General features: G+C 41.6%; 1 protein-coding gene across 1 annotated transcript in view; it reads left to right on the top strand.

Annotated features, from left to right (window-relative positions):
• suclg1 (succinate-CoA ligase GDP/ADP-forming subunit alph) overlaps window positions 1-24,975 on the top strand; it is an 85,560-nt gene that overhangs the window by 37,038 nt on the left and 23,547 nt on the right. Inside the window, exons 2-7 of the mRNA XM_048539420.2 lie at window positions 1,394-1,500; window positions 6,782-6,898; window positions 11,922-12,134; window positions 13,832-13,889; window positions 18,039-18,122; window positions 19,537-19,688. Coding sequence (XP_048395377.1) covers window positions 1,394-1,500; window positions 6,782-6,898; window positions 11,922-12,134; window positions 13,832-13,889; window positions 18,039-18,122; window positions 19,537-19,688 — 731 coding nt within the window. The remainder of the gene's footprint in view (window positions 1-1,393; window positions 1,501-6,781; window positions 6,899-11,921; window positions 12,135-13,831; window positions 13,890-18,038; window positions 18,123-19,536; window positions 19,689-24,975) is intronic.

Below are 24,975 nucleotides of genomic sequence, written 5' to 3'. Positions count from 1 at the left end.
CCTATTCATTCCCTAGTTTTACGTAGAACATAGAACAATACAGTGCACTTCGGCCCACGATGTTGCGCTGACCTGTGAACTAATCTAAGCCCCTCCCCCTACACTATCTGATCATTATCCATTTCTCACTCTTACACTTGTATTCTATCTGCTAAAACTTTTAATATACTCTCTCAGCTTTCCTAATTCCCTTTTTAAAGTTCCTGTATGTTTTTAAACCTTCTGGGAATTCTGTTGTATTGAGCACTTGGAATCTGCCATAAGCTTCTATTTTTTTTCTTAATCCTAATATTTATGTCACTTGACATTCAGGGCTCTACGTTCTTGGTCCCACCCTTCTGTCTTTATGAAAACTTATTTCTCTGATCACTCACTGTTTCCTCTTTGAATATGTTCTGCTGCCCTGACCGAGTTTTATCTGCAAGTAGCTGCTGTCTGTCCACTTGGGCCAAATCTTATCTTAATGAAGTTAACTGTTCCCCAGTTTAGAACTTTAATTCCTCGCCCGTCTTTACCTTTTTCCGTAAATATCTTAGATAGAACTGAGTTGTGGTAGCTCACACCTCCAAAATGCTCCCCTGCTGATCTGCCTTATACCAGACTGAGCTCATTTCCCAATATTAGATCCAGAACTGCCCTTCCCTTGTTGGCGTTTATACATCTACATACAAGCTTAAAAAGGTATTTTCCTGGAAGCAATTAAAAAATTTTGTTTCCCTTCATCACAATTAATGTTTGGGTAGGTAAAATATGTTACTATTACTGCTGTAGTATTCTTTGTGGAAAGTTTGGGCAGGTTTGGCAGAAATGAGAATTGGTCTTTCTGAGGGTCATTGATCGCAGGTATTCTCTACCCCAGAGAGCTGGAGAGACTGGCCTTGAATATATCCAAGGTTGAGTTAGAGCGATTTGATCAACAGGGGAGTTGAGAGTGATGGAAGGGCAGACAACAAAGTCAGGCTCTGGAGGGAGGCATTCAAGGAGGAAATAGCGAGTGTCCAGGGAAAGTCTTATTTCCATAAAGCTAAGGACACAATTGGATCAGCTGTGACCTTCTCAATCCTGCCCAGCCATTCAATGAGCCATATCGTCCACTGCTCCTAATTCTTGCGTTCTTATGGATTGGACTGATATTTATCTCCTGATGGTGATCTTGGTGGAGATGAGAACTCCCAGAATCTGAGAGGAATTTCCTAAAATCATTTTCCTCAATTGCCCTAGCTTTTTAATCTAGTTTGACACCAAAGTATCACCACTGTGCAAGGCAAAGTCTTGTACATAATTGTTCATGAGTGAATTAGCCCTTTGCTAATGGACCTCCTTGAGTCAGTACGGCATGTTATAGCTCAGTACAATAGTGGACTTGTGTTGCTAACATTTGGCCTTTTATTAGTTGCAGCGAAGCAGAGCGGAGTGAGACACTGCTACACCGGCTCAAGGCAAAATCTCTACATAGACAAAACAACAAAAGTCATTTGCCAGGGTTTTACTGGGAAGCAGGTGCGTCTTGTTTGCATTCCATCTGTCTAATATTAATGTTTAACCTTCCAGCATTTATTTCTCATCTTTATTTTTGATAATTGTGGTGCAAGTTAGCATCTGTTGGACCATTGGTCTTGAGTGTTGGTGTTTTGACTATAGAAAGCTGCTTCTGACACAGTGCATTTCAATTCTTTTTGATATAAAGTCTAACTTGAATTTAGAAAACTTTGTGTAAATGAAAGAACTTATTGATGTCTGAGATAGTAAGAACTGCTGATGATGGAGTCAGAGATAACAGTGTGGAGCTGGTGGAACACAGCAGTCCAGGCAGCATCAGAGGAGCAGGGAAACTGACGTTTCGGGTCAAGACTGTAACCGTAACCCTAACCCTAACCCTAACCCTTGGGTCCTGACCCGAAGCATCAGCTTTCCTGCTCCTCTGATGCTGCCTGGCCTGCTGTGTTCCTCCAGCTCCACACTGTGTTAACTTATTGATGTCATCTTCCCTGCCTTCAGGTTCCCCAAAGCACTTTGCCACCATTGGAAGTAGTCAATTTTTCACTTGAAAAGGAGGACTTGCATTTATGTCGTGCCTTTCATGACCTCAGAATATTCCAAAGCAATTTAGAACTCAAAAATGGCCACAGTTATAATGTAGAAAAGATGGTGCATAGATAGCTCCCACAAACTACAGTACAGCCATGACCTGTTTCGTTGATGTTTAGAAAAGGATGATTATTAATGAGGACACCAAGAAAGTCTTGCCTACTTTTCTTCAAAATCATGCCGTGCGATCTTCTGCATCTACTTGAGACAGCAGACATCGCCCCAGTCTAAAGTCTCATTGGAAACATGCTATCACAGCACTAGGTTGTAAACCTGGATATTTTATGTTAAAATCTTGGACTGAGCCTGAAGTCACTGACTCAGCTGAGAGTACTTTCATTAAAACCACAGCTTCACCTGACTGTTGTAATGTCAGGAAATTTGATTTGTACAAAGCAGGGTTCTACAAAGTAGCCACTAGATAAAATTTGCACAATCTGTTGCTTAGTTGCTTTGTGCTTAGTCTATTGCTTAGACCCTGGAAAGAATTCCCATACTGTAAGCAACTAGTACCATGTGACACTTAATTCCCCCCCTAAAAGGTCAGGTTGTTTTCAGATTAACAATTTATCTGAATGATGATAGTTATTTTGGAAAATATGGGAATTTGCGTTGATAATTGTCATTGAGTGATTTCAAAGAAAAGTCTTAAGTTCTGTGTCTAGCAGTTTTTAACAGTTTCTACTGGACACTTTGCTACCCCCATATAATTTTTATACATTGTGTTACAATAATGACATGCTACATTGAAGGCATTGTTAGCTACATCCCCCTCATCTGCACATCCAGTCCTGTAAACTCATGATCAATGATGGACATCTCCGTGGACAGCCATAGGTCATGTTTACCAGACACCTCTATCACCTGTCTTTGGGACCTTGCAATGCATCTCATTCGGTCACGTTCCAATACTGACAGTTATACTCCCTCTGGGCATTTGTCAGCTTCATCACATTAATTGCCAATAAACTGGACACTTGCTTATCACTAAGGACTTTTTCAAATTCTGTTAGACAATTTACAATACCTAGTAATCTTATTACAAAAGGATGCTAATTTCTGCTAAAAATGTTACGTACTCACAATGTTATAATTCTTTGAGGAAGCTGACAAGTTGGGGAGGAGCTTCTCTCTCGCAAAAACATGCGCGCGCGCGTGGAAACACTCTCTCTCTTTCTGAGAGAGAGATCAAACAAATACCATCTCTCGGTCTTGCAGCCTCAATTTACAACTTCTGCCATTTCCGTTCTGTAAGTTGATTTTAAAAGGAGGTTTGATTCTTGAATTAACCTTACTGTGTCTATTTTTAATATTTTTCTTTATTTTTTACTTAATAAGACAGCATCTATTTGAATTCCATTGATGACAGTGACATTCAATCACTTTCACAGATTTGCTAAGCCATTAAAAGAAATCTTTTTGGATTCTAAAGGTACAACAGGACATGACCTCGACCTCACCCACACCCATGCCTTATAATGGGTTTCAGTCATTCTCCCATTGATCACTGGATGCAAGGATCTGCTCAAATTGTCCATTTCTGTCCTTTGGCTGTTTGCTAAGCCGTGAAGTTGCAATTGTTCAATTTTTGAAGTCACACTGACTATGTTTCACAACCTCCTTATACTTATGCTAACTTCCTCTGGTGCTTTCTTAGAGGTTATCTGTTTACACCATTTATCGCTTAGCTTCCCTGCTAATGAAGTGGGCGTCTCTTTACAATCAAAGGTTGACTGCTCAAAGGAATTCGGCTAAATCCCTTCAAGGTAGTTTGTAGGTTGCATTTTTAATTTACAATTACTTAAACTGTTCAGAATAGTGTGGTGTTAGACTCTTCCTTCTACATTTTACTAAATAACAAACTTGGGACCGTGTTTATTGTCCAGGTATCTTCTCTTTAGATTTTTCAAGGATTATGCACTAAGAGCGGCCTGTTTGCAGAAATTTAATTAAATTTCCCCGTCTTTTCTCACTGGGACCCTATTATGATTCTCATTGGATCTTTTGTTATCTGGTGAATGTATGGAAACCAAAAGTCTAACTGTGAAAGTCTGCTATGTGCAGCTGCCAATCTCTTTTCAGCCATCTCATGTCTGACAAAAGCCCCAAGTGGCCATTTTATGTCAATTTCAGTCATGGGCATCTGCAGCAGTGACAGTGGAAGCTGCAGTGTGATACAACAGTCCTAAGCTTAAAACAAAAACAGAAATTGCTGGAAAAACTCAGCAGGTCTGGCAGCATCTGTGAAGAGAAAGCGTAGTAGTTCTGAAGAAGGGTGCTGGGACCCAACATGTTAACTCTGTTTTCTCCTCACAACAGAGTTAACACGTTGGGTCCAGGTACCCTTCTTAAGAACTAGTATGCTTTCTCTTCACATATGCTGCCAGACCTGCAAAGATTTTTTTTTCCAGCAATATCTGTTCTCGTTTCTGATTTCCAGCACTAGCAATCCTTTGATTATTTTATGTTTAGCCCAAGCTTGACTTGTGAACCAAGTACTGATTGTCCAACATGTATGATGATGTCCTATATAACAATGACTTGAAACAGTCATAGTTTTGTGAAGGATAAATCCTAGCTGTTGAACTGCAACTCAGTACTGCACTGATTTGTCAAGCGAAATAATTGATTCATGCCTTTTCAGTTGGCATGCGGCACTGTCTTCTGAAAGCATTGCCACTGACCCAAGGCTGACATATTTATGGAATTGAAATATTTAATGCACAAGAAGCTGTTCAGCCCATTGTGTTTTTACTGGCTGAGAAAGAGCTGTTCAGCCTTGGTCAGTAGCTCTTTGGATTACACACTTGAGGTTCATCTCCAAGAATTTTTAAAAAAATGTACTGCAAGTTTCCGGTCCTCCACCCTTTCAGTTAGTAAATTCCCAACCGCCGCATCCTCTGCTGCTCACCATTAATCCTTCTGATTTACATCTGGAAAGGGAACTGTTCATACTGTTTAGGCTCCTCTTAAATTTTAACCACCTCAATTAAAGTGCCTCTGCTCAGCCTCCTGTGTTCAGAGGAAAATAACCTCACCCTATCCACTCTGTCTTAGCTAACATCCTCTATTCCGAGCAACATCCTTATCAGTTAGATCCAGCTATGATCCTAATGAATGGCAGAGCAGGTTTTGAAAAGCTATATTACCTGCTCTTGCTCCTGAACCCTGTATTCTAAACTGTCCTCAGTACCGTTCCTTGTGCAATCACGTTGTTGGATCACTGGATTATGTTTGTGTTCCACTTGAGATGAACTGTCTTGAAATATGGCCAAGTGATAATATCCGTGGACTAGCAAACTAGATGCCTAGCCTGATGTTTTGAGATTAGATTAGATTAGATTCCCTGCGGTGTGGAAACAGGCCCTTCGGCCCAACAAGTCCACACCGTCCCTTGAACCATCCCACCCAGACCCATTTCCCTATAACCCACACACCCCTGAACACTGCGGACAATTTAGCATGGCCAATCCACCTAGCCTGCACATCTTTGGACTGTGGGAGGAAACTGGGGGAAACCTACACAGACAGTCACACATCATGGATTCAAATCCTATTCTGGTAGCATGTACAATTTAGGCTTACTCAATTTAAGCTGGAATGTAAAGCAAGTTTCAGTAATGGAAGCAAGGACAACCATTATCAATTATTATAAAACTCCATCTGCTTTGTTAATGAAGGAAATTTACCACCCCCACCCTGTCTGGCCTACATGTAGTTTTAGACCCACTGCATTGTAATCTTAGCCATTTAGTCCAAGAGCAATTCAGAATTCTGAATGAACGCAATCTACAAGTTCGCTGATGACATCACCATAGTGGGACAGATATCTTAACAATGACAAGTCAAAATACAGAAGGGAGATAGAGGGCCTGGTGATGCAGTGCATTGAAAACAACCTCTCTCTCAACATTGGCAAAACTATAAAGCTGATCTCTGATTTCATAAAGAAAGGTGGAGAACACTCCTATCTACATCAAAGGAACTGAAGATGAGAGGATGAAGAGCATCAAGTTCGTCAGAGTGATGTTAACCGACAACCTGCCCTGGACTTGCTACTTCACTCCAACTGCAAAATCAGGGAGTGCACGAAGGTGCAGCAGCTGGAGTGGGAGTCATTGAAGTTGCTGAAGATGTTGGGCCTAGGACATTACCCTGAGCAACTCCTGTAGAGATGTCCTGGAGCTGACATGGCTGACCTCCAACAACCAAAACTGCCTTCCTATGATGTGCTGTCCTATGTTCAACTAAAGTTGAATTTCATGCCTGGTGATCATATTAGAATGGGAATGTGCCCATCCATGAGGTGGAAAATTTTGCCATCGATGGCATCGATATGGAACTGTGCAGCAATTCTTTGTCCCTTTCAGTTTTTGTTGAATTAGCTGCTAAGAGCTCAGGCAGTAGTTGCAGCAGTATAACTTATTTCATTTGGGTTGGATATAAAATCAGAAGATTTCTACACCTTCAGTGCTTCACTGAAAATTGTATGATTTGATCAGCAGCATCTTGCCTGGCTGTGAAATCGTTCCCCACTCAATTACATGCAGGCACTCTTGTGACTCACAGCTGAATAAACTTATTTGGATAAAGTATCAGAGGAGACTAAATGGGACTTCTTAAAGTGTAATACTGTTGAGTACATTTGGATGTTAATTTAATCTCGCATTTTTCTCTTTATTGTGTATTCCAGGGAACTTTCCATAGCCAACAGGCTTTGGAATATGGCACTAACCTTGTAGGAGGAGTGTCACCCGGGAAAGGGGGTCAAAGCCACTTGAATTTGCCTGTCTTCAACTCCGTTAAAGAGGTAAATGCAGTCAATATTTATGATGATAACAAAGTATGGAGCTGGATGAACACAGCAGGCCAAGCAGCATCTCAGGAGCACAAAAGCTGACGTTTCGGGCCTAGACCCTTCATCGAGGAGGATAACTTCTTCAGGTTAGGCATCCTGGAAGAGGGTTTGCAGTGAGGTTAAAATTGTGATCAGAGATAATGGGAACTGCAGATGCTGGAGACTCCAAGATAACAAAGTGTGGAGCTGGATGAACACAGCAGCCAAGCAGCATCTTAGGAGCACAAAAGCTGACGTTTCGGGCCTGGATGGAGGGTCGAGGCCCGAAACGTCAGCTTTTGTGCTCCTGTGATGCTGCTTGGCCTGCTGTGTTCATCCAGCTTCACACTTCGTTATCTTGGATTCTCCAGCATCTGCAGTTCCCATTATCTCTGATCAATATTTATGATGATGTTTTCTTTCCATAGAGAGTTCTCCACCTCTTACAGACATAACAAATAAATACACAAACATAAAAGATATCAAGAAAAGTTTAGAATGTGTAGCAAATTTCGAACAATTTCTGCAATGTAAACATGAAGCTTGTAGAAAATTCTGCAGGAGTTGCACAAAAGTTCTGAGGAAGGGTCACCGGGCCCGAAACATTAACTCTGTTTTTTCCTTCACAGATGCTGCCAGGCCTGCTGGGCTTTTCCAGCAACTTTGGTTTTGTTCCTGAATGGACTGTGAAGTGTTTGCTGCAGGAATAGGGCGCTTACAAGCCAGAATTTTGGTGTTGTATGTCTCAGATAGAAATGGTTGCTGTAGAGAGCTGATTGTTCAGCAGCTGTGAGATAGCTTCAAATCCCAACATTATTTTCAAACTGACCTCGAAGTCTGGCTGTTGCTGCAGTTATAAGTGGAGACTTTGCATTCTCGTTATTTGTGAAACCTCCTCACAACCTTTCTATTCCACACCCACTTCTCTTGTTATCTCACCACACCCTGCATTTGCAATTTTCACTGTGGGATCATGGTAGTTTTCCAGCTTTTAAACGGAACCCAGTGGCAGAAAGTTTTGGGAATGCTTGGTTTACTGATCTTTAATTTAGTACCACACGGAATTTTGTTTCGTTAAGCTTTATTCTGATGGCCTTTTGCTCTGAGAATAGGACTAAATTGGAATTAAGTAAGAAGTGTCCTAACCTGTAACCTTGACCAGTGATTGTTAAATGGCTTTCAGTTGATTGCAATAGCAACAATTTTGCTTAGACCTTTAAGCACAGTTCACAGTATGTAAGATGAAAATGTTTGAATGAAACACAATGCCATCAAATACTTTCATGACTGAAGTTGCTGCCAATAAAAGCTTGTATGTGGTATAGCACCTTCAAAGAAAGAAATACCGCCTAAGATGATCAGTAGAAGGACCGGGAAGACTTTGAAACATCGAGCCAAGGGAAGCATCAAAAATGGCGTTCAAACCTTGATTGAAGGTGTGGGTTTGAATTAGAGCTGGAAACTTAGATGAGATTCCAGAACATTGGGCCTAAATGGCTACAATGGGGCAAAAAGCATAAGAGATGAGCGAAAGGTGAGAGTCAAAAATGAGTGTTCTATGGGGATGTTCCGGGGGTAGAAAAACATTCCAGGTCTGAAGGGAGTTAGTGATAAGAAGAGATGGGGAGATGACTGCCTTGCAGGTTATCGCTCTTTTGTTAATCCAGAGACGCAGGCAATGTTCTGGGGTTCGAATCCTGTCATAACAAATAGTGGAATTTGGATGCAAGAAAAGTCTGGAATTAAGAGTTTAATGATGACTATGAATCCATTGTTGATTGTTGGAAAAACGCACCTGGTTCACTAATGTCCTTCAGGGAAGGAAACTGCTGTCCTTACTCGGTCTGGCCAACATGTGAATCCAGATATAAAACATTGTGAACATAGAACAGTACAGCACAGGACAGGCCCTTTGGCCCATGATGGTGTGCTGACCTATTATCCTATTAAGATCAAACTATCATGCATTCCCTACCTTTTACTATCCTTCATCTGTCTATCTAAGAGTCGATTAAAAGTCTCAAGTATCTGACTCCACTACCACTGCCAACAGCGCATTCCACATGCCCACCACTCTCTTTGTAAAGAACCTACCTCTGACATCTCTACTATACCTTCCTCCAAATACCCTAAAATTATGCCCACTCATAATAGTCATTTCCGCCTTGGGAAAAAGTCTCTGACTATCCAGTCTGTGCCTCTCATCATCTTGTATGCCTCTGTCAAGTCACCTGTTTGCTCCATTGAAAAAAGCCCTAGCTCCCTCAACCTTTCCTCATAAAACCTGCCCTCCAGTCCAGGCAGCATCCTGGTAAATATCCTCTGCATCCTCTCTAAAGCTTCCACATCTTTCCTGTAATGAGGTCAGGTGACCAGAAACAAACACACTATTCCAAGTGTGGTCGAACCAGAGTTTTATAGAGCTGCAGCATAACCTTGCGGCTTTGAAACTCAATTCCCCTGCCAATGAAAGCCAACACACCATATGCCTCCCCCCCCCCCCCCACCAGGGGAAAGGGTAGCAACTTTGAGGGATCTGTGGATGTGGACCCAAGATCCCTCTGTTCCTCCACATTGCCGATAATTCTGCCATTAACCTGGTATTCTGCATTCAAATTCAACCGTCCAAAATGAGTCACTTCACACTTTTCTGGGTTGAATTCTGTCTGCCACTTCCTTGCCCAGCTCTGAATCCTGTCAGTGTCCTACTGCAACCTACAACAGCCCTCCATGCTGTCCACAACTCCTCCAACCTTCGCGTCATTGGCAGACTTACTAGCCCACCCTTCCACTTCCTCATCCAAGTCATTTATTGAAGATCACAAAGAGCAGAGGTCCAAAAACAGATTCCTGCAGAACACCACTGGTCACTGAGCTCCAGGCTGAATATTTTCCATCTGCTACCACTCTCTGTCTTCTATTGGACAGCCAGTTTTGCATCCAGAGAGCCAAATTTCCCTGAACCCCACGCCTCCTTACTTTCTGAATGGGCCTGCCATGTGGAAACTTATCAAATGCATCCACTGCTCTGTCTTCATCAATGTGTTTTGTCACATCCTCCAAGAATTCAGTGAGGCTTGTGAGGCATAACCTCTCCCTCACAAAGCCATGTTGACTATTTTATAATCAAACTGTACTTTTCCAAATAATCATAAATACTGTCTCTCAGAACCTGCTCCAATATTTTGCCCACCACAGAAGTAATTCTGAGCGGCCTGTTATTTCCGGGATTATCCCTGTTCCCTTTCTTGAACAAGGAATGACATTTGCCACCTTCCAATCATCTGGTACTACTCCAGTGGACTGTGAGGACGCAAGGATCATTGCCAAAGGGGCAGCAATCTCTTCCCTCACTTCCTGTAGAAACCTTTGGTGTATCCCGTCTGGCCTGGGGGCTTATCTGTCCTTATGTTTTTCAAAATTTCTAGCACATCCTCCTTCCTAACAGCAACCTGTTTGAGCATATCTGCCTGTTTCATGCTGTCCTGACAAATGTCAAGTTCCGTCTCACTGGTGAATACTGAAGCAAAGTATTAATTAAGGACCTCCCCTACCTCCTCTGACTCCGCGCGCAAGTTCCCTCTACTATCCCTGATTGGCCCTACCCTCAACCGGGCCATCCTCTCAAAAACAAAGTTGCCGGAAAAGCTCAGCAGGTCTGGCAGCATCTGTGGAAGAGAAAAAAGAGTTAACGATTCGGGTTTGGTGACCCTTGCTCAGATCTTTTGGTTCTTACTGGCCATCTTCTCGTTCCTCCTATCAGCATAGAATGCCCTGGGGTTTTCCTTGATCCTACCCGCCAAGGTTTTCTCACAACCCCCTCTAGCTCTCCTAAGTCCATTCTTCAGTTCCTTCTGGGCTACCTTGTAGACTTGTAGAGCCCTGTCCGACCCTTGCTTCCTCAAACTTAGGTAGGCTTCCTTTTTCCACTTGACTAGGTGTTCCACATGTCTTGTCATCCAACGTTCCTTCACCTTGCCATCCTCACTTTGCCTCAATATGGTTAATGTTTAACTGTCTTTTAGGAGATTAGAACTGGGTGGTAAGTGTTGGCCTAGCCAGCAATGTCCTCATTCTGTGAATTAATAAAAAAAAATAACTGGGGAGGCAGTGGCATAGCAGCACTATCAGAGCATGAGTAAACTAGTGGCTTAAAATAATGCTGTTCAAATGCTTGACACTCCGTGGCATTACAATTGTTAAAAATCACCTGCATCAACATCCTGCAGCTTACTGCCACCTTCTCAAGTAATGAGCAGTTATTAATGAGCAGTAAATGCCCAGCCAATCACACCCACGTCCATGAACAAAATAAAAATACTGAGTTCTAAATGCAAGACACTGTGAGGAGAGGAGAGGTGATGGGTAAGTGGTACTTGGTGCCAAATTAGTTACACGTAGTAGAATCTTTGAGGAGCTGGAGTCCATGGAAAGTAAAAGGTATGAGGCCAATCTGGAAAAGATTGAAATAGTTGAGAGTGATTGTTATAAAGACAGTGATAAAGAATTCAGTAGGATGCACTTTATGGTTCTCCTTAGTCTCAATGTAGTGCATGCTCTGTTTAACTAACTTTTTAATAACAGTTTTGTTCTACTAGAGTATAATTATGTATTTTATATGTATGTTTAATTATGAATTATTATGTACTGAACTATTAGTCAGCAGCTTGTGTTTATTTATGTTGATCCTTTCCTCTACAATCTTATTGTATAGCACGCATTCTTCCCAGCTACAAATGTGGGGCTGCCAATCAGTTCTTCAGTTAGCAGTTAAGATGTTTACTGAAGTGACTAAGGCTGGTTTGTTTCTTTCGTTCCTCATGTAGCTCCTTTGAAATGTTTTGTTTGAGAATGAAAACTGTAGTGCATCAACCGTCTTGAGCAAATACCCTGTATCTGTCAGGTTGCTGCAGCATGAGAAGAGAAAGAGTTAATGACCTAAACTTTGTAAATTGCCATCAGGAAGTAATCTCCTTTTTCATATTTATACTTCTAGGCCAGAGAAAGCACAGGAGCTGAAGCATCTGTTATCTATGTCCCTCCCCCGTTCGCCGCTGCTGCTATCCTTGAGTCAGTGGATGCTGAGATCCCGCTGGTAGTCTGTATCACCGAAGGAATTCCACAGCAGGACATGGTACGGGTGAAACATCGACTTCTTCGCCAGAACAAGACTCGCCTTGTTGGCCCCAACTGTCCAGGAGTGATCAATGTAAGTGTCTTGAATAAATCATTGATGTCATTTAGTTTAACGAGTAAAGTTTCATTTGATTTTGTTTGTTTGTCTCGATTTTTTTTTTAAAGTAATCCTCCATTGCTTAAGCATGATGCGACTGAAGTTAGATAAAGGAGCAAGACTTCTTGGCCCAGGCCACCAAGGACCAAATTGTAGATGGTCTCAAACCTGGTGCAAACACTGTTGCAGCTTTGGATAGGATGTGGAGGTGCCAGTGTTGGACTAGGGTGAACAATGCCAGATGTCACAAGATGCCAGGTTATAGACCAACTGCAGCGCCCCAAAAACTTGTGATTTCAAATAAACCTGTTGGACTATAACCTGGTGTCATATGATTTCTGACTTTAGACAGAATATTTTCTACATTTTTGTTTTTTTTTCCAATTCTGAAGATGGTGATTTGTATTAGGGCATTATTCTACTGTGACCTGCTACTCTACCAGAACTGTTATTCTGTGTGTATGAATTATAGGCTATTTGCGTGGCACATCTGCTACGTGATCATCAGTGTCAGCCCAGAGGTTGACCTGCTACAAAAGTAGATGCCAGAAATCTGAAATTAAAAATGGAAAATGATTAAAATACTCAAGGTGTTCTGGTAGTATCTGTGGAGGGAAAAACTTCTAGGTCTGTAACGTTTCTTCAAAATTGCCTACATGAAGCCATTCTAATTGGACTTATTGCATAACAATTTAGAGCCAAGAGCAACCGGCTTTATGTGAATTGTAAGTACATGATTTAAATAGAATCATAGAATCCCTACAGTGTGGAAGCAGGCCACTCAGCCCAGTGACTCTCCGAAGAGCAGCCCAAATCTACTCCCACACCCTATCCCTGTAATCCTATATGACCAATGGCTAATCCAACTAGCCTCCACATTCCCAGACACTAGCCAATCCACCTAACCTGCACATTTTTGGACTGCAGAAGGAAACTGAAGCATCTGGAAGAAACCAACACAGACATGGGGAAAATGTGCAAACTCTATAAAAGCAATCACCTTAGAGCGGAATCAAACCCGGGACCCTGGCATTGTGAGGCAGTTGTGTTAACCATTGATCTGCCATGCTGCTCCTAAATGGTGGAGGGTACTGGTTAATTGACAGGTTGCAAGTTCTTCTGGCCAACTGTAAACTTGAAATCAAAGAAATCAGTGATTTGTGGACAGGTCCTGGACAAAAAAAAAATGCTAAAAGCTGCCATGTTGAGCTTTTTGAAAACTCAACCAGTTTGGGGAAGATTGACTTCTCTGATAATGTCTGCCTTACACAGGACTTAAGTCTGAAGCTAGGTCAATGACTCTTGATGTTCTTGGAGTAGTACAAAATCGGTAACAAAGACAGCTTCATTAACATTGCCTAGACTCCACTGGAGAAAGAAACATGTCATGTTTGAAAACCAAAATATATTGTTTCTCCTGCCTTATATACTGTGGTGTTCCGCTGTTTAGTCATGAACGCTCAGAACTGACTGTCGTGTATCATTTATTAGTTACATTAGTTTGAGCGGCTAACAGTGATTTCTTTTGTCTTTTCCTTTTATTTTTGCATGTTTGTTTGAAATAAATTAAAGCTTGCTTTCTTTTATGCTTCTCCTTTTGTATTTTGCCTATTTGATTATTGCATGCAGATACTGATATGCCTTTTCCCCTGAATTAATTCATTCGTCCTCAGCCTGGAGAGTGTAAAATTGGAATCATGCCTGGGCACATCCATATGAAAGGACGAATTGGTGAGTACTGGATGAAAATTGGCATCTGTTCCTGCTTAGGATGTGTGATACTGTAATGTGCAATGTGAAAAATTTCAACTGCTCTGGATTTGTGTTTAATCCAGGAACATGTCTACAGAGTTGTGAGGCAAACCTGCTAAGCCAAATGAAAATGAAGTTATCTTAAAAATAAAGGGAAATGAACAGGTAGAAAGGATTTGGAATGACAAGCCATTGAATGTATCTGAAAAGCAAAAGACAAAGCTCCTGCAGAATATAGTTTCATAGTCATCAGTGATTTTCTGATAACAAGATCCAGATGTTTTCCATGTCTAATACACTAGTGAGTGTCTGGAATGTACTCAATGTGAAGAGCATTGCAATTGAGCCTGTCACCTGATATCCACTTACAGATACTTTGTCACGAAGGTTAAGGAATAGTGATTGAATTTCTCCATTCAGTCTCCAATATGGAAATCAGTCCCAGTTGGAATTGATGAGCTACCCTTACATTGATCTGGGCTGTACAGAAAGGATAAATAGATTAGAACATAGAACAGTACAGCACAGCACAGGCCCTTTGGCACACTATGTTGTGCCGAACTTTTACCCTAATCCTAAGGTCTATCTAACCCCTACTCCTACCTTATACTATCCCCCAAATGCCTATCTAGTAGCCGCTTAAATGCCCCTAATGAGGCCGACTCCACTACCCTCTCCGGCAATGTATTCCACGCCCCTACCACTCTCTGCATAAAGAGCCTACCTCTGATATCTCCCCGATATCTACCTCCACTCACTTTAAAACTATGCCCCCTTGTAAAAACTACCTCCCACCTGAGGAAAAAGTCTTTGGCTGTCTACCCTATCTATACCTCTGATCATTTTGTATGCCTCTATCGTCGTTCTAAAGAGAAAAGCCCTAGTGCGCTCAACCTTTCCTTGTAAGACTTTCCCTTCATTTCAGGCAACATCCCGGTAAATCTCCTCTGCACCTTTTCCAGTGCTTCCACATCTTTCCTGTAATGAGGCGACCAGAAGTGGACACAATACTCCAGATGTGGCCGAACCAGGCTATTGTGTAGCTGGAGCGTAACTTCACAGCTCTCGAGCTCAATCCCTCTCTTAATGAAAGCTAACACATCATGTGCCTTCTTGACAACTCTATCCACCTGGGTGGCAGCTTCCAGGGAACAGTGGACATGAACCCCAAGATCCCTCTGCTTCTCACACTGCCAAGAATCTTTCTGTTAACCCTGTGTGCTGCTTTCAAATTTGTCCTTCCGAAAATAATCACCTCACACTTTTCAGGTTTAAACACCATCTGCCCCTTCTCAGCACAGCTCTGTATCCTATCAGTGTCCCTTTGTAACCTAGAACAGTCCTCCACGCTATCCACAACTTGACCCACCTTCGTATTTTCAGCAAATTTACCCCTTCATTTGTACATCCAAATCATTTACAGAAATCACAAATAGAAGAGGACCCAGAACAGATCCTTGTGGTACGCCACTCATAACGGAGCACCATGTTGAAAATTTTCCATATGCCACCACCCTTTGTCTTCTAAGGGTCAGCCAATTCTGAATCCAATCTGTCACATTTCCCCCTATCCCATGCCTTCTTACTTTATGCGTGAGCCTACCATGTCGAACCTTATCTTATGCTTTACTTAAATCCATGTTGACCATATCCATTGCTCTACCTTCATCCATGTGTTTGGTCACCTCTTCAAATAATTCAGATGGGTTTGTGAGTCATGATCTACTCCTCACCAATCCATGCTGACTATCACAAATCAAACTGCCTATCCAAGTGATCATGAATCCTATGCCTCAGAACCCTTTCCAATAACTTGCCCACCACTGAAGTAAGATTAATTGGCCTGTAATTTCTGAGGTTATCCCTATTCCCTTTTTGTTTGAACAAGGGAATGATGTTTGCCACTCTCCAATCTTCCGGCACTGTAGCCGTGGACAGTGAGGATGAAAAGATCATCGCTGAAGGCCCTGCGATCTCTTCCCTCGTTTCCCATAGAATCCTGGGATATATCCCATCAGGCCCAGGGGACTTATCTATCTTCAATTCCTCAAAATTCCTAGTCATTTCAAGATTCCAAGATTCTTAGACTGTAGAACATTCACTCCAAAGGACTGATGTGCCACAGTTGATCCTTGTGCCCTAGGTTAAATCAGGAAAGTATTTGTCTAATTTTCTGCTCTGACTCCAAAATGGTTGTTGTCTTCATTTGAAGACAGGATTGTGTTCAGCTCAAGGTGGCTACCAGAGTTGATTAGCTTTAGTCTCTGTTGTTTCATAGTGACCAGGAGTCTCTGTCTAATTGACTGAATTCCACGTCACCGCAAAGGTTCCAAACCAGCATTCAGACATCTTTGTCACCCAAAAGCCCCTCCCCTCATTCTTTCATGTCCCTAAATAGCTTGTGACCACAACAAAGTTTTCCTCCAACTCTGTACAAGCCTCCGTAGTAGTTGCCATGACTCCTTCATACTCAGCTTTTCATCCACTACACAGATCTGTGGTTGGTTCCTAGGGAACAAAAGGTACTTTTTGAAACCTTGGATAATTACACCTTTTAACATCCCTCATAGTGAAGCAGCTTGCAATTACAACAGCAGCCCATGCAGTACAGGGAGTATAATCTAACAGACTTTAACATATAAAAATATGCTTTGATCACTTGGGTGGAGCTCTGCATTACACCCAAATAAGAATGGTTGTGGTTTATTGTTTACTGCATAACATCACTCACTGAAGAGGCCTACAAGTTGAAGATGACAGTGCCATGGCCAGATAGAGGGATGGGATGAAGAATGTGGCACTGTACTTAAATCATTGAGGCATAAAAGTTAGCTACAGCACTGCAGAATGTCTTTACCATTTAGTGATGTTGACCAAAGATGAGGCTTTCACTGTGGCTCCACTCCAAGTGCTTCCGTACAGTGAACTGTGAAGAGACAGCAGCATTGCCATTTTTATTCCTGGGCAGAGCCTATTTTTGGCCATCTGTTGTAGGATTAGCTAACTGTTGGGCAACATTTGCAGAGTTGGCACTCACCTATCTGCTTTTGATGTCTCGTCCAGAACACCGGAACTGCACTATCGACTCCCTATCTCGCAAATGGACCTTTCTGGGAGCCTTATGGTTTTGCTGAAATTGCCCACCTCCGACCTCACGGTTCTTATTGCTTGCTGTGACATTTTTTTAAAACAGCAACCCTTCCCACCATTGTGCCGACCTAAAATTGGGAGGTCAGGGCCACCTTTATGAACATCACAAAAATAGAAATTGGTGGAAATTCTTGGCAGGTCCGGCAGCATTCGTGGAGAGAAATCAGTCAACCCGAAACATTAACTCTGCTTTCTGTCCACAGATGCTGCCAGACCTGCTAAGTTTTCCCAGCAATTTCTGTTTTTGTTCCTGATTTCCAACGCCTGCAGTTCTTCCATTTTTTTTAATGGACGTCACATTTGGGAAGTATCCAACCAGAGCACGAAAATTCAGGCCTAATTGTCTGAGCCCCACGGCGCTGCACGCCAACGTGAATCAGCACCTTCAGAAGAGGGAAGGGAAAATCAGCTGATAATAGGAACTACAGATGCTGGAGAATCCGAGATAACAAGGTGTAGAGCTGAATGAACACAGCTGACGTTTCAGGCCTCGACCCTTCTGATGAAGGGTCGAAGAGTTGAGGCCCGAGACGTCAGCTTTCCTGCTCCTAAGATGCTGCTTGGCCTGCTGTTTTCATCCAGTTCAACACCTTGTTATCAGGGAAAGCCAGCTCGCAGCTTTTCTTTTAATGCACAGGCTTGGCAGCATATTTCAATGCATACATTTGTTTGACATACCTCTTGCCGTCTTCAAGGAGCGTTCAGGAGTTAATCACATTGGTATGGAATCACACTTGAGGCTACAACTTCTAAATCCTTAGCAAGAACTGGTGTCCACCTGTTCTTGTACAACCTAACAGGGATTGAAACCTAAGCTGTTCATACTATGTGGTAAATCACATTAGATAAATTCATTGAGCCAAGATAATTAAACTGGGCAACATAACAGGAGTTATGGCATCTTTAAACCATTGCAACCATTCAGCTACTTTATTGGGGACATCTATGTTTTCAGTAAATAAGTATATTTATTTTTAGGTATTGTTTCACGATCTGGTACGTTAACGTATGAAGCAGTTCATCAGACGACACAGGTTGGCCTGGGCCAGTCTCTCTGTGTTGGTAAGTCACAAGATTTCATGCCAGAGTTGAACCTGTTTCATATGCTGTGCGTGTTGCTCTAAGTGCAGTTGTGCCAAGAAATCTGTGTTGAAACAGTACAATTATTGTCACACTCTCATGGAGTTCCCACTGTTATAATACAGCAGGTGTGTTAATTCAAATTATGCTACAATTTTATGATTTGTTGCTTCTTTGTATTTGTTTTTCTAAGCAGGCTTAAAGAAAGTTGCAAGTATTTCTAGGCATGGGCATGACTGTCCCACAGCTTTCTACAGGAGTAGCCACCAGCAGCACACGACCTGTGTACAATAAAACAGCAATGCAAACACTGCCATTGATTTATCATCTGCCACTTTTGGAGTCTGTGTCATTGTGCGTTGCATGATCTTTTTTGAGCCTTTCTTGTCCCTTGACATACAACGTTCACAGCACTAGAAAGGAAGTATGGTCCACATTAATTAAGCAGTCCAGAGGCACATTTTCTCAGAATTATGGTAGTGTTTCAGAACTTGGCAGACATATTATTGAAAATTAATATTTGCAGTTGCTTGATTTAATTGGGCAATAGCACTCTGCGTTGTAGTTTTTAACATGAATTTTCAAGTGGATGAAAAGATGATCCAAATCTGATAAAATCCATTTTAAGATCTTACTTTAACTTAATGGTTCCTGTATTTAATACCTATCCTTGACACCACTGGTGCTCCCCGCTCACCTTCATTTGGGCTGGAAAAGGAAATCCAGATGTTTTAAATCTTCTAAATGCCTGGTCTAAATACTACTGCAGTTAGTTGCATATATGTTACGGTGTGCTGAAGAGTGATTGGCTAATTGTTGTGCTATTGGGATGATGATTACTGCTGTGTTTTCTTTGTTAAGGCAGCCTTCATCCCTGCAACTCCTTTAGCATTGGAAAGAACTGTTTGACCACACAACTATTGTTTTTACCATCAATCGGAATCTATCATGATTTGTGACATAATTTAAAAAAAAATATTCTGATCCCTGTGTAATTCAAATTTGGACAGTGAGTGCAGAATATTAAAGAAAAGGATGGAACCAGAAGAAAAAGTTACTGAAAAAATGTAACAGGTCTGGCAGCCCCTGTGGAGAGTAAAGGCTTCAGAACCCTTCTGTAGAACAGTCTGGGCGTGAAGCATTAACTCTGCTTTCTCTCCATAGATGCGCCCAGGCGTGCTGAGTTTTTCCAGCAACTTTTGTTTATGATTTCCAGCATCTACAGTTCTTTGTTTTCTTTATTTCAAGAAATGGATGGGTTTGACTGACAACTTGGAGAAGAAGCAAATCTGGAGAGTTTTTTTTTCTCTAAACTGGACAAGCGACGAAATATTCTTGAACATTTTTGGTTTATAAAGAAGACATACCCTGTAATTTGGTGATTTTTAAATCCTAGGTATTGGTGGAGACCCTTTCAATGGAACGGACTTCATTGATTGCCTTGATGTTTTCCTGAAGGACCCGAAAACAGAAGGCATTATTCTTATTGGAGAGATTGGTGGAAATGCAGAGGAGGACGCAGCAGACTTTTTGAAACAGCACAACACGGTGTGTATAACACTTTTAATTTGTCATTGAAGCAGATTTCAGGACTTAATTAATCACCCATTTTCTTGAATCAGCATGAAAACCTTGTGTTCCATTGTGAAATTGCTGTATTCAGCAGCAGGATCGGATAATCAGCTGATAAAGTGAAGATCTTTGAGACGTGGTGCGGTGCTGAACAGGGAGATCAGAATATTCCGAGTTTGATGTGTGCGGGGAGCCAGAGGGGACCAGTACAGTTGTCTTCAAATCCCCTGGCATAGCTAGCAGTTCCTTTAGCAGGGAAGGAAAGTTAAAAATGAACTTGTCCGTGGAATTAGTCATAGAGCAATGTGGTGTGAACATTATCAGTGACTGCTGGGTGTTGAGGTGGTATTTTTCATGCATTGGTGGGATGAAAAGCTGCGTGGATGGACAAGACTAAACAGGGAGGAGAATTGGTTACATTTGTAAAGAAAACAAGACTAACTTTGAAGACCATTGTGTTAGCACCAAGGAGGAAAGATATGACCCCTTCAGAGCAGGGTAAAAAAAACTGCTTAAGCTGCTGAGAAAGGGAGGAGGGGAAACTGAACATTGAGGTGTAAGTACCAAGATATAATGAGCGTCTGCATTGCTAGTTGTCTGCTTTTTAAATTTCTTGACATTTTTCCCCCTCTTTTTTTCAAAGTTTTTCTTTATTTGGGTATATTAATGGGGAGGATGAGGTGAGTATGTGTCAGTTAACTGTTACATTGGCATAGGAGCATAGATAATAAGCTGTTTGGTCCTTTGAGCCTACTCCACCAATTGATATGATCACGGGTGATTACCCGGGATTATTCTCCTGACTGGTACAATAGTCAGCCCTGAACCCGTGGCCACTTGCTGGAAGTCAGCAATCTTCTGTATATTTTTGTGAATATTTAAGTTTTACCTGGTAATAGCTAATGCTTAAACCTCTGAGCTCATGCTGCCTGCCTTAGGCTCAAGGAAAGTTTGGGATTTCTGTTTTGCTCAAATGAATGCTTTGCAGCTTGGCTTCCTGATTTTTCTATCAGCAAGATAGAAGCTTGAACAATACAAACTGGAAGCGTAACTGACAAATAGGAGGCGAAGAGTGACGATGGAGGGTTGTTTTTGTGATTGGAAGCCTGTGACCTAGGTGTACCACAAGGATTGATGCTCAGACCTTTTGCTATTTGTTATGTACATTAATGACCTGGATGTGAATATAGAATGTGTTATCAGTAAGTTTGCCGATGAGATGAAAATTGGTGTTAATAGTGAGGAGGATGCTCTCAAGGCATAGTCTGATTATTGATCAGCTGGTAAATTGGCAGAGCAATGGCAGATGAAATTTAATCCTGATAAGTGAAAGGTGATGAGTAGGTCAAAAGAGAAGGGCATACACAAAATGAATAGTAAGTCCCTAGGTAATACTGATGAATAAAGGGACCTTGGTGTACAAGTTCATAGATCCCTGAAGGTGTCAGTACAGATAGCCAAGGTGGTGAAGAACGCATACGGGATGCTTTTCTTCATTAGACAGGGCATAGAATATAGGAACAAGGAAATGTTGTTACACCTTTGCAAAGAGGGTTGCCTTTGCAAACATTGGTTGGCTACGTAAATACTTTGTGCAATTATGGCCACCATAATATTGGAAAGATGTGGTTGAAATTAGAGAGGTGCAGAGAAGAGATTGCTTGAGATGAAAAGACCAAGAATGAGGAGAAACTGGATAGACTGTTTTCCTTAGACTAGTTGGGGCTGAGGGGAGGATCTGATTAAGGTATACAAAGTTGTGAGAGGCATAGACAAAGTAGATCATGACAATCTTTTCCCTGTGGCAGACAAAAGACCAGAGGGCACAAGATTAAGGTGCAAAGTAAGCGGTTTAGAGGATACCTGAGAAAAATATCTTTCACCTAGAGTGTAGTAGAACTATGGGACATGCTGTCTGAGAGGTGGTGGTGGTAGGTAGGTAGTCATGCAACATTTGAGAAGCATCTGCTGAGAGCTTAAAATGCTACGGTCTATTAGGCTATGGACCAAGTACAGGTAAGTGGGATGAGCGTAGCTTGATTTTTTTTGTTTCTTGGCTTAGACATGGCAGACTGAAGAGTCTATTTCTATGCTATATAACCCTGTGCCTAACGTTTTTGTTTAGTGTTTGCAACGTGAAATGTTTTGTGCGCAGGAATTTCAATTACACATGTTCAAGTTGTTAATAATTATTACTGATCAATTAGCTGAATGTATTGATGGAGCAGTTTTCCCTAGGTAGTTAAAGAATAAACTAGAATTAAATTTCAAGTCTACGACCCTCTTTTCTGTTTCTCAGCACATTCCTGGAGTATCCTGAACCAGGTGTCCTTGCGCATACATATTCATTTGAACATGCATAAGTCATTGAGGTCACATTTTCACAAGGTGATCTGGGTTCATTTTCTTTCTCATTGTAGATGAACACGAATTTTAATATAAATTTGGAATAAAGATTCACAAAATCTCTGCATGCTTGGTGTCACTTTCTTTTATTAGATGATACAGAATCCCTTTGTGCCCTACATTCTTAAAATGCTCACCAGAGGACTTCATGTATTTTTTAAAATGCGTCATTAATGTTTAATCAGATCTGCACTGGGCACTATGTGCTTTGTGTCTTGTTTTGTGGCATGTTCAGTTGTTGATAATGGCTTGAGGAAGGGGAGATTCTTCTAATGTCCTTCTCCCCTGTGTGTATAAATCATTTCTGTCTCCATTATTTTAAAGTTTTATTCTACAGATCCCCTTCTGTTGTTCTCCTCCCTAGTGATTTTACCTAGAGTCTGGGCGCATGTGATTTATCTTGCCATTACAAAATCTCATTCCTTGCCATTTGACTGTGCATACAGTAAGCTGCTTGAGCACAGAAGTTTTGAAATTGTACTGCTTCTGTGCTGTGGGAATTGAGGAAGGATTGCATTGCTTTTAGAGAACTGCGCCAATTCAGATTTAAAACTGGCTGGTGCTCTGCTGTTCTAGCCTCTGTTGTAATGTTGCACTGTCCTAGAGTTTGTGGAAGCTAAGATTCAAGGAAGCTGGAAGACTCTGTGTGCAGTAGAGCTTTAAAATCCCATTGATAAATATTATTTTCATTTGAATGAGCCTGTAGGTTTTCTTCTAACTCTGTAAAATTAAAATCCTTGATATGTTGTTATTTAATATCTTGATGTTGGTGTAAAAGCTAATCGAAATTAATCAAGCGAGTTTTGAGAAGATTTGTAGCTCAGGTTGAGGTTCTGGATGTGAGATTGCTCGCTGAGCTGGAAGGTTCATTTTCAGACGTTTCGTCACCATTCTAGGTAACATCGTCAGTGAGCCTCCGACGAAGCGCTGGTGTTATATCCTGCTTTCTGTATACCTGGTTAGGTTTTCTTGGGTTGGTGATGTAATTTTCTTCATTGGTGGTGTCATTTCCTGTTCTTTTTCTCAGGGGATGGTAGATTGGCTCCAAATCAATGTGTTTGTTGATGGAGTTCCGGTTGGAATGCCATGCCTCTAGGATGAGAATTCACGCACGAGAATTCCTAGAGGCATGGCATTCCAACCTGAACTCCATCAACAAACACATTGATTTGGAGCCAATCTACCATCCCCTGAGGAAAAAAAACATGAAATGACATCACCAATGCAGGAAATGACATCACCAACCCAAGGAAACCTAACCAGATAAATAGAAAGCGGGGCATAACACCAGCGCTTCGTCGGAGGCTCACTGATGATGTTACCTAGAATGGTGACGAAACGTCTGAAAACGAACCTTCCAGTTCAGCGAGCAATCTCACATCCAGAAATTAATCAAATTGCTGAACATCTTTCCTTAAAGTAAATTTTATAGTGACATTTTAGGGAAGGTTAGATATCCACGTGAGGAAGAAAACAATATAGTGTTCTGCTAATGGGGTTAAGATGAAGTAAGCAGAAGGAGGTTTACTTGTAACACAAACAATGGCATAGGTCACCTGAGCCGAATGATCTGTTCCTGTGCTGTAGCTCAAGATTCTACGCAATGTGCCATGTTTTACTTGAAAAATACCAGCACCATTGATTACAGTGTTACTATAAACTAATATTGGAAATATTAGACTTTTTCTTCGGAAAGAGTGTATTTGTAGGGTTGATCAACATAGCGAGGGCCTAAGAGATCAAGTGGGGTAGAAGTGGAACAAAAAAGCTCAAGAGCGCAGTTTTTCTATAACCTACATCATAATCTATAAATATAATACTTAGTCTTTTCATTGTTTTTGTTACCTGTGGATTGAATATTCTAATGTTCTCCAGACTAGCCTTCTGACTTCCACACTGCACAAGCTTCTAAACAAAGAACAGCAGATGCTTGAAACCTGACACAAAAACAGAAGCTGCTGGAAAATCTCAGCAGGTCTTTCAGCATCTGTGGAGAGAAATCAGACTTAACATTTCAGGTCCAATGACCCTGTTCACAACATATCAGGGCTAATATGTTTCTCAACCTCATTCTCCTGCCTTCTCTCCGAATCCCTTGATCCCTTTACTAATCAAGAAACAGGTACACGTGCTGCATTTGACCTGGGCGATTTGGGGAGTGAGGGTTTAAAGAAAAGAAAGGGAGCATGCAAGATCATTGAGCCACTGCTCTGATCCCTATTCGGTGATTTCTCATGGATATTTCATGAAGTCAGGCTTGAAACCAGCCATGATAGCATTCTTGATTGTAATCTTTTAGTTTTCAAGGCTGTGGGCCTAGTGTGGGTAGTGGTGTACTTTTGGCAGTACAGACTCACTGGGCCATTTTCTGTACTGTGCTCCAAGATCTGGAATATTCATAAGGAACAAACGAGAGGCAAAAGTAGACATTGGGCTGCTCCAAATTGATGCTGGAAGGCTAGTGATGGGAGATAAGGAAATAACTGAAGAACTTAATAAGTACTTTGCGTCAGTCTTCACAGTGGAAGACATGAGTAGTATCCCAACAATTAAGGGGAATCAGGAGGCAGAGTTGAGTATGGTAGGCATTACAAAAGAGAAAGTGCCAGAAAAACTAAAAGGTCGAAAAATTGATAAATCTCCTGGCTCTCATGGGCTACATCCTTGAGTTCTGAGGGAGGTGGCTGAGGAAATAGCAGAGGCTTTAGTCGTGATCTTTCAAAAGTCACTGGAGAATGGGAAAGTCCCAGATGATTGGAAAACTGCTATTGTAACACCCTTGTTTAAGAAAGGATCAAGACAAAAGATGGAAAATTATAGACCGATTAGCCTAACCTCGGCTGTTGGTAAAATTCTA

The sequence above is a fragment of the Stegostoma tigrinum genome, chromosome 1 (genome assembly GCF_030684315.1).
Source record: "Stegostoma tigrinum isolate sSteTig4 chromosome 1, sSteTig4.hap1, whole genome shotgun sequence".
NCBI lineage: Eukaryota > Metazoa > Chordata > Chondrichthyes > Orectolobiformes > Stegostomatidae > Stegostoma > Stegostoma tigrinum.
The sequence above is the reverse complement of the archived record's forward strand: the minus strand, read 5'-3'. Positions and strand labels throughout refer to the sequence as shown.